This window comes from Marmota flaviventris, chromosome 12 (assembly GCF_047511675.1).
Source record: "Marmota flaviventris isolate mMarFla1 chromosome 12, mMarFla1.hap1, whole genome shotgun sequence".
In the NCBI taxonomy this organism is placed as follows: Eukaryota; Metazoa; Chordata; class Mammalia; order Rodentia; family Sciuridae; genus Marmota; species Marmota flaviventris.
The window spans coordinates 14,107,619-14,126,255 of NC_092509.1; the positions used below are offsets into that span (position 1 = coordinate 14,107,619).

General features: G+C 46.6%; 1 protein-coding gene across 3 annotated transcripts in view; it reads left to right on the forward strand.

Moving 5' to 3' along the window:
* Actn2 (actinin alpha 2) overlaps positions 1–18,637 on the forward strand; it is a 63,903-nt gene that overhangs the window by 36,257 nt on the left and 9,009 nt on the right. For 2 of the 3 annotated variants that reach the window (XM_027948042.2, XM_071619856.1), the window contains 10 exons: positions 1,268–1,353; positions 2,711–2,803; positions 4,542–4,772; positions 5,471–5,618; positions 7,209–7,359; positions 10,418–10,526; positions 11,776–11,916; positions 13,727–13,909; positions 16,258–16,392; positions 17,253–17,432. In XM_027948042.2, the coding sequence (XP_027803843.1) occupies positions 1,268–1,353; positions 2,711–2,803; positions 4,542–4,772; positions 5,471–5,618; positions 7,209–7,359; positions 10,418–10,526; positions 11,776–11,916; positions 13,727–13,909; positions 16,258–16,392; positions 17,253–17,432 (1,457 nt within the window). The remainder of the gene's footprint in view (positions 1–1,267; positions 1,354–2,710; positions 2,804–4,541; positions 4,773–5,470; positions 5,619–7,208; positions 7,360–10,417; positions 10,527–11,775; positions 11,917–13,726; positions 13,910–16,257; positions 16,393–17,252; positions 17,433–18,637) is intronic. The other variant, XM_071619857.1, reaches the window with a different exon arrangement.

The window sequence follows — 18,637 nt, forward strand, 5'->3', positions numbered from 1 at the left end:
GCCTTCTCTGGGCAGCTCCTTCGTTTCCTACGGCAGTTCTTGGAAGTGCACGGAGTGGTGACTTTGTAACGTAACTTCTTGGACTTGAGCCGAGATTTAAACAGCCCCAGTGTGGGGTAGGGGAGAATCCCTGCCTCTCTGAGGAAGCACTGGGCAGAAGCTGTGGGACTAGAACATCCACAGCTAACACCTTTTCTCCATGCAGAGTCAGCACACACTACCAGACCCGAGGAGAGGGCCTCAGCGACTCATGCTCCCTGTTACTGCCATGCTTTTGCTGGTGTGCAGAGGTGAGGCCGCCAACACAGGTCACCACTCACCTTCATCTCCTATGTCTGGATTTTTTTCCTCTCATTTTCCTGTTTTTTCCCTTTCTTCTGAGTAAAGAGACCCATCTTGTTCTGAGGAAGCTGGTGTTTGTCTTTTGTAGTCTAGTTTTCTTGAAACTTACTGTTCACGCAGTGGCACGCCATTTGTGTTTGTTTTCCTGAGGATTCCACACAGTCATACAATTCCATGTTCCTCCTGTTAATGGCCTGGGTGAACCCAGTGACAAGTCTTTGCTCTAGGGGATCACAGGGAATTGTGTTAGCTTCATTCTGTCATTGACTGATTAGAGTTCATGAGCAAGGTTAAGCACTGTGCTGCCAGGGTGGAGCAGGAAGGGGTGTACTTGCGTGGTCATCTATTCTGATTGGTCTTCAGCTAGTGCAGAGGGTAGTGGACACTCAGGAGCATGGCCGTGCCTGCCCTTCTCTCTAAATGTGTTGTCACTCTTGGTGTCTCTCTGAGTGGCGTGCGGTAAGTGTGTGTGGAGGGTGAGCACCAAGCCCTCTCTTTGGGTGATTTTCAGAGCAGAGAATGCCGGCCACTCTGATGGTGAGGATGGGGGAGTCCAGAACAGTCTACTAGTATCTTGAGCATCTTTCAGAGTGACGTGCACTCTCCAAGCAGCTTGTCAAGAGGAGTCTCCAGAAAAGGGTGACATTCTGATGCAGCAGCTGGTTCCGTGGTCATGCACTGAACACCCTTTAAAAGCCCATCAGGATAGGGAGCACAAATCTCCAGTTGATTGTTCAAAAAAACTGTGGGTTTAGATCATTCTGTCAGGAGAAATCTCAGTGCTGTGCAATCTTCCCAGTCAGGATCCCGGGCCTGTGAAATGCATAGAAAACAGGCCATGTGACCTGGTTTGCTCTTCCCTGTGTTCACCCTGGTTTCTCCTCTTCGCCTGTGTGTGTGTCCTGTGTTATTTTCTCCCCCTCAGACATTGTGAACACTCCCAAACCTGACGAAAGAGCCATCATGACTTACGTCTCCTGCTTCTACCATGCTTTCGCAGGAGCGGAGCAGGTACTTGATCCCGTGCACTGCTGGCTGGCTGCTCCGTGTGTGCCTGGCGTGTGTGTGTGTGCGTGCTTCACATCTGACTTGGACTCTTTCTTAGTGTCACCGAACAACCTAACACAGCAAGTTCCAAGCTGCAAATACTTTGTAATGCTTTAACTTTACACAGTTATGGAAGGGTTTTTAGTCTATATTTTTTCCTTCTGAGATCTTTTGTTTATCTCATTAGTCAATTGTAGAAACATTTGGACTTTAGGAATAAAAGAAGTGCCTTGAAGACCAAGCCACATGCATCAGGCAGTGGGGGTTGACAAGAGAGGTAATGCCTTCCCTTGATCATCTGCCTGAAAATCGCCTTCATGGCTCAGTGATTTGTTCTCATATCTGTCAAGATTAATCTTTTGTTTAGTGAACAGTGAAAGGGATACAAGTGCTGTAGCCTCAAAAAAAGAAAAGTCAAATTCCTCCAGTAAACAGCCCAGACACTGGGAGAATGTTCTTCAGCTTCTGCAGCTTCACCAGTTCCTGCTGCTCACCCTTTACATTATGTGGAATTCCGATAGACGGGGTGGATGGTGTGTGTCTTCCTGCAGTCCCTTTCATTTAAAAGTGATCATTGGGAAGCAGTCATAACTGAAATCTGCCTGTGGTTAGGCCCAGAGGGCTTCAGAGGCCAGGCTGGTGGAAGGCTATGGGCCTGGAAGCATCCTTGAGCATGTTCCTCTTCTCCATCCACCACATGGTTGTGGTTTGAGGCCATGACCACAAATGACAACAGAGGATTACAGTGACTCCTCAGGTTAAACAGTAAATTAAACAAAACCCTAAAGCAAGCTCAGCTCTGTGTGAGGACCCTATCTAGAAAGTTCTGCATACCCTTTTCGGAAGATACCTTGGGTGCATTCAGTGCAGCACTGTGTCTGTGTGCTTAGGGCCAGTCACTCTTGCTTTGATTTCTGAAGTCCAGTGTCATTCAGGACATCTCTGCTCTATTGCCATGAGATCAGTGTTGAGGAGTGTTCAGGTGGACAGACATTCAGGGACCCAAGATTTGGTCTCCTTGACCCACACATGTCTGTTACTAACTTGCTTGATGTCTTACAAAGCCTGTGTCTTGGACTAATGTCATCTCCCCGTTGTTGCACACAGTATATCCAGCCTGCTGTGTAAGTCTCTGTGAAAATTTAAAAACAGTGTGAAATGATTCAGTGTCAGAAAGCTGTGCCCTCTGTCCTATCCTGCCCTCACCCACTCTGTGCCTTTTTCAGTACGTCACCCCTCCTCGCCCTCAGCCTGGCCCTGTTGGCCTGTGTGTGTGCACCCTGTCGCTGGAGCCGTTCCGTTTACCTCTTGTGTTTTGCAGGCTGAGACAGCGGCTAACAGGATATGTAAGGTTCTTGCTGTGAATCAAGAGAATGAGAGGCTGATGGAAGAATATGAGAGGCTAGCAAGTGAGGTAAAGGAAACTGGTGGCCCCGTTCTGTCCACACCCATCCAGGGGGTGAGGCGCAGAGTGGGTAGTGGAGCGTCCATGGTCTTTGCACTTTCCACCTCAGATAGAAGGAAGGCAGAAGATGTGCTGCATCTGAAAGGAGGGTTATCCTGTAGCCACACAGGTCCCGCTGCAGACAGCCCCAGAGCACAGAGCTGGTCCGTGTGTTCCCAGCTAGTGAAGTGCACCCTTCCTTGGGCTCTGCTCTATGGGTCAGATCCCCAGATGACACTGCGGGACTTGTGTTCCTCCTGACATCACACAGGATGCGGATCGTGTTCAGGAGCCTTGCTCCATGTAATGGCCCCTGAACAGAACTTGTATGACCCGCTGTGAGGAGGTGGCCCAGCCTGTGTATCTGCCATGTACCCAGGGCATCCAGAACAGAGCGCCCTCCCCACAGGGTCTGCACCCGAGGTCCAGGGATGCCTGTCCACAGCTCTTCTGCCAGACCCTTGGTTAGAGAAGCACTATCCCTGTTGATCTCTTGTCCTCATCATAGCACAGGTTGCAAGGAGGCATGTCCTGCCTGCCCAGGAGTTTTTTCTCCCTTGGGCTGGGCAAGGCCCACAGGCACCCCCTCCGAGAATAGACTCCAATACAGTGGCACATGTTCAAGCCCAGATAATTTTTGCTCTTGACTTAATTTACCTTAATTTTCCCTATGCAGGGAAAATTATCAGGACTCTTGGAGTAAATTGTCCCAATTAATAGTTTATGGTAATCTAATCTAGTGATACTGAGTTTATATTTTTATATTACTGAGGGGAGGAAATATATATTTTTTGTTTTGTTTTTTTTCTTTCTTTGTTATTCATAGTTTACTATGGAAAAATCCAATTGGACAGCATTGTTTAAAACTGCAATGAAATTCAGGTTTCATTTATGACCAGAACAGAAGGACAGTCGGTTCTCAGTAATGAAATCCTCCCTTTTCTTACTTGGTCTTTCATTTATGCTCCTGAGACCTTGGACTGCAGCAGTCTCCCCACTTACACTGCTTTATTCTAGTCTGCTGGCATTTCCCTGACTATCAGCAGGCCTGGGGGGACGACGGGCCTCCTGTGGGTTGTTTCCAGGCCTGTGAAGGGGTGTGCAGGAGCCGGGGATGCACCACCATTCTCACTGATCTCTGACTGGTTTACTTAAAAGCTGGATGTTAAAATAGGCACTGGCACTGAGTCAGCCCCACGCTTACGGTACATTTGTCTAGTAAACAAACTCATTAGAGTCATTAGATTCAAGCTTATTTTTTTTAAATGCATTTTGATTTAGACTCAGTTCTTTGCTGAGTTTATAACACTACATTTCCTCCATGTCAGGTTTTTTCTTTCTTTCTTCCTTTTAATTTGGAAGCTCCATCCAGCATTTGTCTGCTAATGTCCGGTCCCTGAGTTTATTGTAACTGTCACATTTTTTGTTAAACATGACTTTGCGTGCTGACTTTTAAGTTTCGACCTGTGTTTGGTGTTGTTGGGGTGGGTCACTACTCACCAGTGGCCCTTAGTGGACTCCAGGAGTCTTTCTCAATGCCATGCGCAGGGCTGCCCTCCCTGCCTTCAGGGCAGGGCACTGTGACCACCCTTCAGTAGTTTGGGGAGCATTAGTTTAACCTACTCCAAATGATCAGGCACCTCTTTTTTTTTTTTAACTGGGAGCAGTTTGCTGGTGTTTTCAGCAGTGTTTTTGTGTTTGGGAGCAGCTTTTGGAATGGATTCGGCGCACGATCCCCTGGTTGGAGAACCGGACTCCTGAGAAAACCATGCAGGCCATGCAGAAAAAGCTGGAGGACTTCCGGGATTATCGTCGGAAGCACAAGCCCCCCAAGGTGCAGGAGAAGTGCCAGCTGGAGATCAACTTCAACACCCTGCAGACCAAGCTGCGGATCAGCAACCGGCCTGCCTTCATGCCCTCCGAGGGGAAGATGGTGTCGGTGAGTAGCTGGGGTTGACCTGGGAACACGGGAAGCCTCATGTTTTCCTAAAGGATTTTGGCCTGGGTCCCTACCCTGGTGGGCTGCTGAGAAGGAGGCCTTGACTTCTTGAATCTTGAGACAGGGTCTTGCTAAGTTGCTGAGTTGGTGTTGAACCTGCGATCCTCCTGCCTCAGCCTCACAAGCTGCTGGGATCAGAGGCACGCACTCTGCCACCTTGTCATTCTTGATGTTTTTCACCTGCCGTCGTACAGTTGTTGACTCAGCCCATGAATGGTGTCCTGCAAAGAGCAGGCCTTCAGCAGATATACCAGGAATGGCCTTTCTTTCCTCCCTTCTCCAACCTTACCACATCTGCCCCCATAGATCTACCGGCAGGATCACGTACCCTCTCCTCCCTTAGATATCCACCTAAGCCTGACCTCAGGATGGCTTTGAGGCTTCATTTTGTAGCCAGAAAACTTAAGCCCTGAGTGCCTCTGTCCATACCTGGAGAAGTGTGGGCTTGGCACAGGAGAGCAGCTGTATTTTGAAAGGTCCTTGTGATGATGAAGACATTTGGAAACCAAGATAATTGAATGGTGGGGAAGGAAAAGGAAACAAAGGGAGTACTGCCAGACGGGCACTGGAGGATGCCCAGGGAAGGCCCAGGAGGCCCATGCATAACAACCTTGCCTTGCCTGTCCTTGTGTCACCAGGACATCGCTGGAGCTTGGCAGAGGCTGGAGCAAGCCGAGAAGGGTTATGAGGAATGGCTGCTCAATGAGATCCGGAGGCTGGAGCGCTTGGAGCACCTGGCTGAGAAGTTCAGGCAGAAGGCCTCCACCCACGAAACCTGGGCCTACGGTGAGTGCACAAGGTTAGGGTCCAGCTGCGCAGAGCCAGGAGGCAGAAGGCCTCCACCCACAAAACACAGGCCTATGGTGAGTGCACAAGGCCCACACTCAGCTCTGGGAGGTCAGGGTCCAGCTGCGCAGAGCCAAGAGGCATCGTTACTAATTGTCGCCAGCATCTGCGATGCCACAGGCAGGTGTCCTCCCCTTTGCCCTGGTCCTAGTGCTATGTTTCTCAAGAGGAAAGCGTGAAGCTGTGTGTTCTAATCAAGCCTCTGAGTGTAGGAGGCTGGCTCAGTGTAGGAGGCTGGCCTCCTCCTCTCCTATCTGGCTCCACAGTAGCTGTCTGTTGCCTAACTGTGGATCAGACAGCCTCAGCCCAGCCTCTGCCACGAGATGTGTATCAAATGCCATCAAGCATTCTACCTAGAAAATATAACAGGGAAGGAGGAAAGCCAGGGTGGTCTTCTGTGGTCTGACTTCCTCGTTGCCCTTGCGTTCATCTGCTTCCTTCAGGCCTTACAAATGGACCTGAACCTGTAGCCAGGGTGATGTGTCTGCTGGACTAAGTGGTCATTCCTGCTGAAGGAGGGGAACAGAACCTTCACTCCACCCTGTAATAGTCTGTTTTGAGAGAGGTGGGGGAGATGTCCCGTCATTCTCTGCTGCCCTGTGCTGTTTTGCTTGAGTTTTGATGTTACACAGCAAGGACGTGATAGGTAGGGGTGCCCCTCCCTGACAGTGGCAGCTTTGTGCCCTGGACAAGTGCGTGATCTCTCAGTGCCCCAGTGTCCTCTTCAGAATGGGAACAGCAGTAACATCTCCCTTGAAGGGTTTCATGAAGATTTGGTGAATTCATATTTATGAATATGAATTCATATTCAATCAGTGTTGGACACACCATAAGTGCTGTGTTTTCATCATTAAATATTTGCTTTCTATTTCAGTCTTTATCCAATGAAATTCTTTTTCCCCCTGTAATGTTGGAGGTTGAATCCAGGGCCTCACACATGGGAGGCAAGTGCCCCACCACTCAGCTATATATCCAGCTTCTGGAATTAAATGCTTACAGGTCATTAGCCAGGGAATAAGTGTGGATCCAGTTCTTCAACCACAGCAGTTGCTGGAGTTAAGACAAGTGGAGGTTCAGGAAGGAAAATCTGTAATGTTTAATTTCAGGACAACAAAACCCAGGCCACATTTGACCACAGAAGTAAAGCTTTCAAGAAGAAAGCACCGTGGTGGGGTGGCACTTGTGGCGGAGAACAGAGCCTGGGTGTCACAGTCAGCCACCCAGTAGCTCCTGGGAGCCATGGTTCACTGAGCTGAGCTGAGCTCTGGAGGGGCAGTGTCCGCTACTCAGTAATGAAGAGCACAGCTTTCTTTTGTGAAACGCCCTCAGTGTGCCCCCACGCCTGGGGCACCGTGGGCTGTGGGCACCTGGAGGGGCTGGGGTGCTGAATGCCTCCTGCCTCAGTCCTGCCATGCTTGGCACCTCCTCTTACCTCTTTGGAAACTCGGTGCTCTCGGGGTGCTTGTCCATTGCGAGGAAGCCACTGGGAGGCTGCAGGGTACTCACACTTGCTTGATGCCACCTTTGCAGGCAAAGAGCAGATCTTGCTGCAGAAGGATTATGAGTCTGCATCCCTGACAGAAGTGCGGGCCTTGCTGCGGAAGCACGAGGCCTTTGAGAGTGACCTGGCGGCCCATCAGGACCGCGTGGAGCAGATCGCGGCCATTGCACAGGAGCTCAAGTGCGTACTGAAGCCCAGGGCATGGGTCTTGGGGACCCCTGGGAGAGGGCAAGGGAGGCCTGCCTTCCTCTTCTCTAATAGATCCAGAGCCAGGCCAGAGCACCCTGGGGCAGGATTCTTGTTTCTCTAAATGTAGAAACAGATTTGACTTAGGTTCATTGGTTGTGGAAGAATCCCTGCCTCCCATCCAGCAGCACCCCAGCCCCCTACAGCTGGGGAAAGCAGGGCAGAGGCCTAGGCTCCGAAGGTGGGGCAGGGCAGCCTCACCCTTTCCCCACCCAAGAGGAGGACCTGCCTGTGCAGAGAACAGCACAAAAGGAGCCACTATCTGGGCCCTGGAGCAACTGTCTACTCTGCTTTTCATTTTATGGCAAGAGCTGGTGTGGAGACTGAGGCCAGGTGGGGTTGAGCACTAGGTGGAGGTTCTCGGTCCTTCCTTTTTTCCCCTTCATTATAATCACTGATACATTTGCAGGACTTTAAGAGCCTAACACATAATAATAGCTTTAAAAACTACATAATAAAAATTGATTTCAGTATGTTACATTTTAAAACACCCAGGTTCCTCACTTTGACTAGAGCAAACTTGATTGACAGGTGGGGCCTTTTTTTAAAAGAGAACACTATTCTTCAGCCTTGTCATATCAGCTCCATAAAAGCACTTCATTTTCTGTGGACTTCATATCCTGTCTCTACTCTAAGTTGTGGCCTTTACATAGTCTTACAGCTCATGCTGCTTCCATGTTGGCTCTGATTGCTCATTAATAGTTACCAATAAAATAAGGGATGAAAAGAAACTCAGGCTATTTAATGCTCTATAATAGTTCCCATGAGTAATTAGAGCTGTTCTAAGTGTTGCCCATAAAATTTAAGAAGTAATTTCATATTATTATTATTCCTGGTACCCTAGTGCCTGTTTCCTGACATAGTTGAGATGAACCACATACTGAACTGGTCTGTGTCCATTATATTGCTAGTAATGTTTTTATCTTTTTTGCCTATCTTAAAGTAATAAGTCAGTTTTTTGCAGTTCTTAAAGTACACAAAAATAGTGTGTATAATTATGCAAATCCTGACTCCTAAAAAGCAGATACACTTGCAGCAGGTGCATGTAGATTATCGAGGAGAGACCCTAACGATAATACTGGAGGGGTGAGCACTAGAATCTCCATTGGGGATATGTAGAAGCAGCCTTTGGTTTTTGTTTCCAATTTTGGTCTGTTTGTTTGTTTGTTTGTTTTGGGCAAAGGGGATTGAACCCAGAGATGCTTAACCACTGAGTCACATCCCCAGTCCTTTTTATTTTTTACTTTGAGACAGGATCTTGCTAATTTGCTAAGGCTGGTCTTGAACTTGAGATCCTTCTGTCTCAGCCTCTGGAGTCACTGGGATTACAGGCATGCACCACTATGCCTGGCTCATTTCTCATGTTGGAGAAGTCTTTCTTCTATTTTTTTTTTTTTCAAGTGCCGGGGATTGAACCCAGGGCCTTGAACATGCTAGGAAAACACTCTACCACTGAGCTATCCCCAGCCCCAATATTTGCATTTTGAAGAGCCATTGCTGCCTTTGTTTTTATTTTCAGGGATGTGCCCACTGCTGGTGTGTTTTTCTTGTTTTGTGTGCGTGCATGTATGTGTGTGTATGGGGGTGGTGGTTTTTGTTTGTTTTTGTTTTTTTTTTTTTTTTTTGGTCATAAGAAATTGGCATGCCTGGTGCAGTGGCACATGCCTATAATCCCTTTGACTCAGGAGGCAAAGGCAGTAGCACTGCAAGTTCAAGACCAACCTCAGCAACTTAACAAGGCCCTAAGGACTTAGCAAGACCCTGTCTCAAAACACTTAAAAAAAAAAAAAAAGCCTGAGGATGTGACCCCATGGTTAAGTGATCCTGGGTTCAATCCTGAGTACCAAAAAAAGAAAAAGAAATCAGCACAAGAATCTTAGCTTCAGTATAGAGAAGAGAGCATGTTTGTGGAAAGCTGGTTGCTCTTGAGAACTGGACAGGTTTTAACAAGGTGACAGAAAACTTCTGTCTACCAGAGGAACAGTCAGGTGAACACTGAAGAACCTTGAGATAGCAAGCACAGGCATCTCCTCCGCTCAGTAGCAGAAACAGTAGGTTGAGTGAGCAGGAAAAACAGCAATGAACAACTACTGCCTTCATATAAGGTCAAAAAAAAAAAAATAAGACTTAAGCCTGACGGAAATGGATGGGGCAAGGAAAGGGGGGCTTCGCAAAGCTGTCTCTTCCTATTCTCTTGAGGAAGCCTCCTGAATGTCTTTACATTTCCATGATTCTTGCTTTTATCTTAATTAATGGCTGATTAGGTTTTGTAGAAGATCGAAACTTCCTATTCCTGGAGACGTGAGGTTGACCTTCTAGTCAAGCCTTTTTTCAGAAAGTTCTTCACCTCACAGTGATCCCCATAAGGGGTCCATGGGTGGATCTGGCCAGGAATGGTTAGCATTTAGCAAGAAATCATTTTGTTCTGGCTTGTTGGATTAGTGGCAAGAACCTTGTGGTCCCTATGCGGAAGGGCTCTGTCCTGCCCTCTTTTAGAAGTCCCTGTGTGCTAGATAAAGTCACAGTACTCTCCAGTACAGGATGCTATACTTGGTAGTGAGCTTGTGCCCTTCCAGAGGAACCAAGGACACCCAGTGCAAGCCCACACCTCCCTCCCCCTTGACTCACTGTTATGGTCACTGTGGCTGCAGTGGCCTGCAGGACTGTCCTCAGGGCAGAGAGTTGGCTTCACTTACAGTTTCCATTTAAAAATCATGCTTCCAGAGGGTCTCAGAGAGAACAAGGAGGGAGAAGGCTAACCAGAGGCATTAAGGGGACAGCGTTCTTTCAGTTTAGAAATTTGTTGACCGACATAAAAGTTTTACTAATTCTTATAATTTTTCTAAGACTAATGGGGATAGTCAATAAAACCCTGAAATGCCCTGTCAATTCTCTTGCCAGATCTTTTTATTTAAAACGTCCTTGTCTGTTTTGAGCCCCATTTCCCCTCATATCAACTGGGAAAACTAATCTTTATTTTCACTCTTCCTAGTGAACTGGATTATCATGATGCTGTGAATGTCAATGATCGTTGCCAGAAAATTTGTGACCAGTGGGACAGATTGGGGACCCTCACTCAGAAGAGGAGAGAGGCCTTGGAGGTGAAGTCTTAAAAGCACCTGTAGACATGAAGTCTTTTAATGGAGTCTCTTTAATTAAGTCGCTGGTATTCTCTGCATCTCTGTGGCCTTGTGTATTTAAATCTAAACAGATCATTTGGTGAATGGAGCCTCTGAAGGGAATACACAAAGTGGGAGATAGGAACATGGGAGGTTGGTAGCACTGTGTGTTCTTTTGAAGTTTTTAAGAAGTATAGGGATGATGGTATAAGCCCACTTGGTCTCAAGTAGTAATTATAGTAAATTTCCAAAAGTCCTTCTGTATGTGTAAATTGACAGTCAGGAAATCAGGAAGAACCCAATTTGAGATGTGCAGAGGGAAAGTGGTAATGGATATTCAAGGAAAAATTGATGAGACACAGAATCAGAGTGCATCTAGAAGACAGTAGGTAGTGGGTTTAAGGGTACCTAATAGTCTTTTACCATGAAAGGACTCCTGGGACCTGAGGGAAAGAGGCCGTTTCCAGGTCCCAAGCTTTTCCCCTTGACTCTAATGAAATATAAACGTGTGGACTCAAGCTTCCAAGTGCCAGCTGGCTGTTACACATTTGCATAGAAAATAGGGGGAGGAAGGACCAAGCACAACAGACACAGTGCGAACATTTTAGAGTAGGAGAGAAGGTGAATCTGACAGTGGGAGACCCCCAGGTACAGCATGCTCTCTGTCTGCTCCCCGTCAGCTCTGCTGTGGAGAACAGCACACCATCTCTCTCTGATGCTGGAAGCCTCGTGCTCTCATAAACCCACAGAGGTGAGCATTGTATTCCAAATAAGGAGATCGCCAAGCTAGTTCCTTCTCTCCTCCCTCTGTAGGTGACTTTGAGAGAGTCACATAGCTTTCTTGTACCTTGTAGACGACATAATGCAGAAGGTGTCTTGAGTTTCCTGCTACCCCACAGTTGGAGAATCAAGCCTCTAATTTACCAAGACCTGCTTTAGCTGAAAGCAAGTTAGGAATACTGTATATGGATTCTCAGTTTTCCAGAATCTAATATCTAGCAGAGTACTTCAGGCGCTTTAAAACCAAGACTGCTCTGGGTGTCATTAAATCCTTCGCAAGGCCCGTGGGGCTCAGCCTAATCATTTGAGCCTTGGTTAACCTTTTATAGACATATGCTAAGTGTCAGCTAACACTTTATTGTTTTGGGATATGTGTTTACATTTCTCTGTACATCAGGATTTTTTTTTTTCAATTTAATCTAACACTCCCTTCTATTTAACTGATCTTCAGAGAACAGAGAAATTGCTGGAAACAATTGATCAGCTACACCTGGAGTTCGCCAAGAGGGCTGCTCCTTTCAACAACTGGATGGAGGGTGCTATGGAAGACCTGCAAGACATGTTTATTGTGCACAGCATCGAGGAGATACAGGTAGCCAGACTCGACTCTGCCTGCATTAGAGGTGGTCTTATTTATTTACTGAGTCATCTGTTTATCTATTTATTTTTGGCTCTAGAGATTGAACTCAGGGTTTCACACATGCCAGCATGTGCTTTAGCAGTGGGCTGCACCCAGCCCTGTTATTTATTCATATATGTATAATTTTATATATATATTACTTTTTTTTAAATAAAAAGCATGTGCTGGAAAGCCCAAATAAGTTGCCCTTTGAACCTTAGTTTGTTTGCCTTTTTGCTGCAAACAGTTGTCATCAGGTAATGTTGGATGCATCTCAAAGGGTTTGCCTTTTTTAAAAAAAATGCTGAATCCTTGAGCAACTTGGACATCTCTGCTCTTAGAGTTGCTCATGGGAAGCTATGAGTCTACTGACTGCTGAGTTAACTACTTTACAAATGTGTATATTATTGCCATATGTTTAGACCTACAGAGTTTTGCCAGATCATAAAACATAAGAAATCCCAAACCAGCACCTTCTTCCTCCCTCCAGTCCACATAGTCTTCTGGAGCTTCAAAGTTGTAAATAAGTCTTCTAAGTGATGATGGTAGGGAGGAAACTACTTTCAAACAGCCAGGTTCCAATTTATTTAGAGACCATCATACAGTGAATTTAACATAATAGAATATAAAAAGAATACTTTTGTAAATCTTTTTCTGTAAAATAGGAATGTCATCAGCAGAATGGAAATATAGAAGGTCGGGTTTGCACTCCCACCTCGCTGCCAAGGAGCAGGCTAGAAGAGTGGTCCCCCAGTATCAGGGGAGTTTCACTCAGCCCCTGACTTCAGATGGCTCAGTGTAGGGTCTTTCAGCTTTATGACATTGCAGAAGTGACCTACGTTCTGTAGAAGCCAGGCTTTACATGGTGACTTTCCCACTTTTCCTGGACTGGTGATAGGCAGAGTGTCCTCTTGTGATACTGGGCAGGGCCAGTTCCTGGTCTGCCCGCCATCACAAGAGGAAACCACAGACTCTCTACAATGTGTGGTGGGCTAGGTGATGATGGCAGGTGGGTTAGTGTGCTAAATGTGTTTTCAGTTTAGGGTATTTTCAGCCTCTGAGGGCTTACGGGGATGAGGTCTCATTGGGAGTCAAGGAGCAGGTGTTTTCTTTGAATGTTGCAGCATCTGAAAGGGACTTTGTTGGTGTTTCTATGCACATTGCAAAGCAGAGGTGAATGGCTAAAATCTTTTGTCTTTCTTTGGAGTAGGCAAGACTGCTACTTCTGCCTAAGGCGTCACACTGTTTAGTAAGAGCCTGTTGGCAGCTGATGTGCTGCAGGACTAAAATATGCAGTAGGTTCATCCTGGGCCACAGGCAGCAAGGATGTGGACCATGGGACTCACAGTCTCTCATCTGACACATTATCATGAAGGAACGTGTTTGATTTGTGGAGGTTGTATGGAGCTTTCTGGGGAAGAGCTGGGTTCTGAGGGCTTCTCTTTTTGAGGAGCAGATGTTCTGCTGTTGTCTTTAGTTATAAATGAGGTAGCAAGTGATGAGTACAGGGCTGAGAAGAACAGCTGTTGCTAGAAAGGGCAGCTAAGTTCTCTTTTTCAGCAGACAGTAAGACCTCAACAGTAGCAGGGCCCAGACATAATGAAGGCAAAGGTGATTTTTTTGAAGAAGAATTGTTTTTTCTAGGCAGAGCTTTTGTAAAACATGCAGGCTTTGTTTTTCTCCAGAGGTGCCTTCAGGTAACATACAGACACTCCTGTATGTGAACATCAAGGCCTGTGAAACTGAGGGTAATCTGGGTTTTCTCCCTTGTTCCCTGGTGCAGAGTTTGATCACTGCCCATGAGCAGTTCAAGGCTACGCTGCCCGAGGCAGATGGGGAGCGGCAGTCCATCATGGCCATCCAGAACGAGGTAGAGAAGGTGATTCAGAGCTACAACATCAGGATCAGCTCAAGCAACCCGTACAGCACCGTCACCATGGATGAGATCCGCACCAAGTGGGACAAGGTAGGCGGCATCTTGAAGCTGGGGTTGAGGGGAGAGGGGAGCACCTGGGGCACTAGGGTGACTGCCATCTGGCCTCATAGGCCGGATTTTCCTTCGTCCCAGAATTTCACACTCTGAATGCCAGTTGGTAGCCTTTGTGGTTCTTGGAAAAGAAAGTTGAGATTACTTTATGTAAGGAAAATCTTATAGATTTTGGCAAAATTAGTAGATTGTGATACTAATGCTATTAGGGAAATGGTTCCTAAAATGCCAGCTGAATTTGGGGAAATCAGCTTGCCCATAGTATTTCATTATAGAATTTTTAGACTGAATTATATACCAAATGTGTGAGTTTTAAATTTAAAAGAGTCACTTAGAGGGCTGGGGTTTGTGGCTCAGTGGTAGAGTGCTTGCTTAGCACACGTTAGACACTGGGTTTGATCCCTAGCACTACATTCAGAAAACCAAATAAACAAAATAAAGGTATTGTGTTCATCTGCAACGAAAATATTTTTTTTAAAAAGTCACTTACAAAAATACATTTGAGGGACAAAATATTGCTACTAACTTTTGTTGCTCTTTGAGTTTGGAGAAACTATTCACAAGTTTATAGTCAAAGTGGGCTCATTTTGAGCCCTTTTGTTTCTTTTTCTTTTTGTACTGGGGATTGAACCCAGGGATGCTTTATCACTGAGTGACATCTCCAGCCCTTTTTATTTTTTTATTTTGAGACAGGGTCCCCTGAGTTGCTGAGGCTAGCCTTGAACTTGCAGTCCTCCTGCCTCAGCTTCCTAAGTTGATGGGATCACACATGTACAGCACTGTGCCTGGCCTTTTGGTCTCATTTTAAAGAGAAGCAAGGGTTAGTTACAAGCAGTGCCAAAGAGGGGACAGAAACGGCATGGAAAGGAGGCCAGTATTCATGTCAGAGACAGTCATTGCATGAGAGGTTTTTATTGTGTGTGTTCCCCACCCCCATCCACTGCACTGGAGATAAAACCCAGGGCCTACTGTATACTAGGCAAGCACTCGACCACTGAACCACATCCCCAGTTGTCTGCATAAGAGCTTTGAAGTTAGTTCTGGTCTTCTGGCCAAGAAAAGAGAAAAGGGAAACTGAGCTGAGTAGTTCCCTTTAACAACAACAAAAGGATGTATATAATTTCTTAAAGTGAGATGTACTTTTTTCCCCTCAGTAATTTATAGGGCAGTTGGCCATATGAATTTTCATAAAAGGGACTCTGGCAAATATTGCCTTCAACAGCAGTTTTGTAGATGACACAAAAAAAGATTTCTGCAGTAGTTTTCCTGCCTTTTCCGAGAGCACTGAGGCATAGCCTTAAAAAGTGACTCACAAGTGTGCAGGCCAGGTGCCACTCTTCTCTGGAAGTAGACCTTGGCCAAGCAGGGCTTCTGTGATCACATGGGTCATGGAGAGCTTCAGCAGGCTGGGGAGCCTGAGGATACCTAGATGATGATGTTTACACATTCATAGAATATGTAGGACTATGAAGGAAGTGAATTACACTGAGATATAGTTATTAAAATATTTTTGAAGTTGGGATATAGTAATGCACGTGCCTCTTTACTAATACGTTAAAATCAAGACCTCATATCTGCTGATGATCTTGGAGTAGAGCTGAGAGCACATGATTTATCAGAGGCAGCAGTAGCTGGTGCCTGAACCTCTGGGATTTCTGCTGTGATGTCTCAGGGATGGCAAGGCATGCTGTGGATTTGCTGCACACCTGCGTAATGGAAAAAATTGCTAACTTTGAATCAGAGAGAATGAAAATAAAGATAGCAGTTACCCCCTCATCCAAGTTCACAAATCTGCTACATTGTAGACCTGGCTCTGTGGCATGGGTGCCACAGGAGGAGCTCTCCTGGGAGGAGGGATGGTGGTGTGCCTGATAGAGGCTCTTACACACCCTGTACTCTACAAGCCTTGGTGGCACCAGGTGCAGTCACAGCTAGTCCCCCCACAGGAGGGACTCCCACTTCTCCCCCTCCTCTCCCTTACTCTACTTCCCCTCCCTCTCCTCCTCCCACCCCACTTCCCCTCCCTCTCCTCACTCCTGCCCCACTTCCCCTCCCTCTCATGTCCCCCACCTCACTCCCCTTCCTCTTGTCCCCTACCCCACTTCTCCTCCCTCTCTTGTCCCCTACCCCACTTCCGCTCCCTCTCCTCACCCCTATCCCACTTCTCTTCCCTCTCTTCACCCTTACCCCACTTCCCCTTTCCTCCTCTTCTATCTTCCCCGCCTTCTCTCTCTCTCCACTCCCACCAACTCCTTGGACTGCTATCCTGTGGCCATTCCTAGGAGACCAGAGCTGGCTATTCACCCTTTGTCCTTGGGCCCTGACAGGTGAAGCAGCTGGTGCCCATCAGAGATCAATCCCTGCAAGAGGAGCTGGCTCGCCAGCATGCTAATGAGCGCCTGAGGCGCCAATTTGCTGCCCAGGCCAATGCCATTGGTCCCTGGATCCAGAACAAGATGGAGGTAGGTCACACCCTTCTCCGGCTGTCCATAGGCCTGGCAGCCAGTCCCTTAGTGACAGAGTGGTGCCTCCTGGCTGTGGATTCTGGTTGCCCCATTTATTCTGTTTTTATATGGGGCTGTATCTTTCCAGTCCTGGGGCTGTTGTGGACTCTGGGTGCCTGGCACACGTGGGAGCTTGGTGGGTGCCCAATGAAGGGGGCAAGGACATTCTCACTGATAGATATTTATTGTGTCATTAAAAATAACGATGAAGCCCTTTCTCAGTTTTTGGCCTTTAAACCCCCAACCTAAGGAGAACAGCAGACTCAGACGTGCTTCACGTTTTCAGAACATTCACGGAAGAGTGGTCTGTGAATGGTGTTGAGGTCTGGGTTCATTTCATCACCAAGAGCAGCCAGGAGACATTTCTCTATCTCTCTTTTGGTGATAAAATGTTAACTTTTTCCCAAAGGAAAGAATATCTAAAACTGTAAGAAATTCTCGTGCTGGAGGGTGTCACCATCTGCATGGTAGCTCTCCCCAGGCAGTTGGCTCCCCCCCCACCCCCCACCGAAGAACCAGGTTACTGGCCCAGGAAGTTTTGCTCCCAGTACAAGATGATGGTCAGGGCTCACGTCTTCCTGCCTTTGCTGTTCCATATAGATTCTGGGAGACCTTTTCCCATTCTCCAGGTAGATCAGAACCAGACTTTGTTCTATCCTGTGACCCTGTCCCTCTCCCACTGTGTCTGGGGACATCAAGTGACTTGGGCTGCTGCCTGATATGGTGTGGCATCTTGTGCAGTCATGACCGATGACTCTCACAGCACTACTTCCTAGCTCTGCTCACCTCTCCCTGTCTCGCCCACGTGCCTTCCCTAGGAGATTGCCCGGAGCTCCATCCAGATCACAGGGGCACTGGAAGACCAGATGAACCAGCTGAAGCAGTATGAGCACAATATCATCAACTACAAGAACAACATAGACAAGCTGGAAGGAGACCACCAGCTCATCCAAGAGGCCTTGGTCTTTGACAACAAGCACACCAACTACACAATGGAGGTAAGCACCAGGCGGTGGGCTACTCTTGCTGCTCTCAGTGGCTGGTGTGCTCTGGGTTCACTTCTGTGCTTTGTTCCTGCTGAATTCTCCAAGTGTGAACATCAGAGGGTGGTAAGCCTTTCTAATTGCTGTATGAAAAGACTCTGTGCACTACATCAAGTGTGAGTTCATAGTTAACAGCATTATTACTCAACACAATGAAGTCATTATGCCTCTTTGGGGAGAGTACCAGAAATTAGACTACTGCCACATCTACAATTTGGCCCAATTTGGTCTCCCTGGGAGCCAGCAGGTATAACTCAGGGCTCATCCTGCTTCTTGATAAATGGAAAGATAGCTTCAATGACAAATAGGCTATTCACTGTCAGTCTAATCCACAGAGTTCCAGTTGTCACTGATAGATATTTATTGTATCATTAAAAATAACGATGAAGCCCTTTCTCAGTTTTTGGCCTTTAAACCCCCAACCTAAGGAGAACAGCAAAGACTCGGACGTGCTTCACGTTTTCAGAACATTCACGGAAGAGTGGTCTGTGAATGGTGAAACCCTGATCTCACTTCTGAGTACTTCCCACTATAGACTAGGGTAGAATTTTTTCTAAAGTATAGGAATGTCAATTGGGTTATTTGTTTTTTTTTTGTTGTTTAACTTTTTTAGTTCTTTGTATACCCTAGAGATTAGAGCTCTATCTGATGTGTGAGGGGTAAAAAATTTGTTCCCAGGATGTAGGCTCCCTATTCACTTCACATATTATTTCTCTTGCTGAGAAAAAACTTTTTAGTTTGAATTCATCCCATATGTTGATTCTTGGTTTTAACTCTTGTGCTATAGGTGTCTTATTAAGGAATTTGGGGCCTGACCCCACGTGATGGAGATTAGGGCCAACTTTTTCTTCTATTAGACGCAGAGTCTCTGGTTTGATTCCTAGCTCCTTGATCCATTTTGAGTTAACTTTTGTGCATGGTGAGAGAAAGGGATTCAATTTCATTTTGTTGCCTATGGATTTCCAGTTTCCCCAGCACCATTTGTTGAAGATGCTATCCTTTCTCCATTGAATGCTTTTATCACCTTTGTCTAACATAAGGTAGTTGTAATTTTGTGGGTTGGTCTCTGTGTCCTCTATTCTGTACCATTGGTCTACCAGCCTGTTTTGGTGCCAGGACCATGCTGTTTTTGTTACTGTTGCTCTGTAGTATAGTTTAAA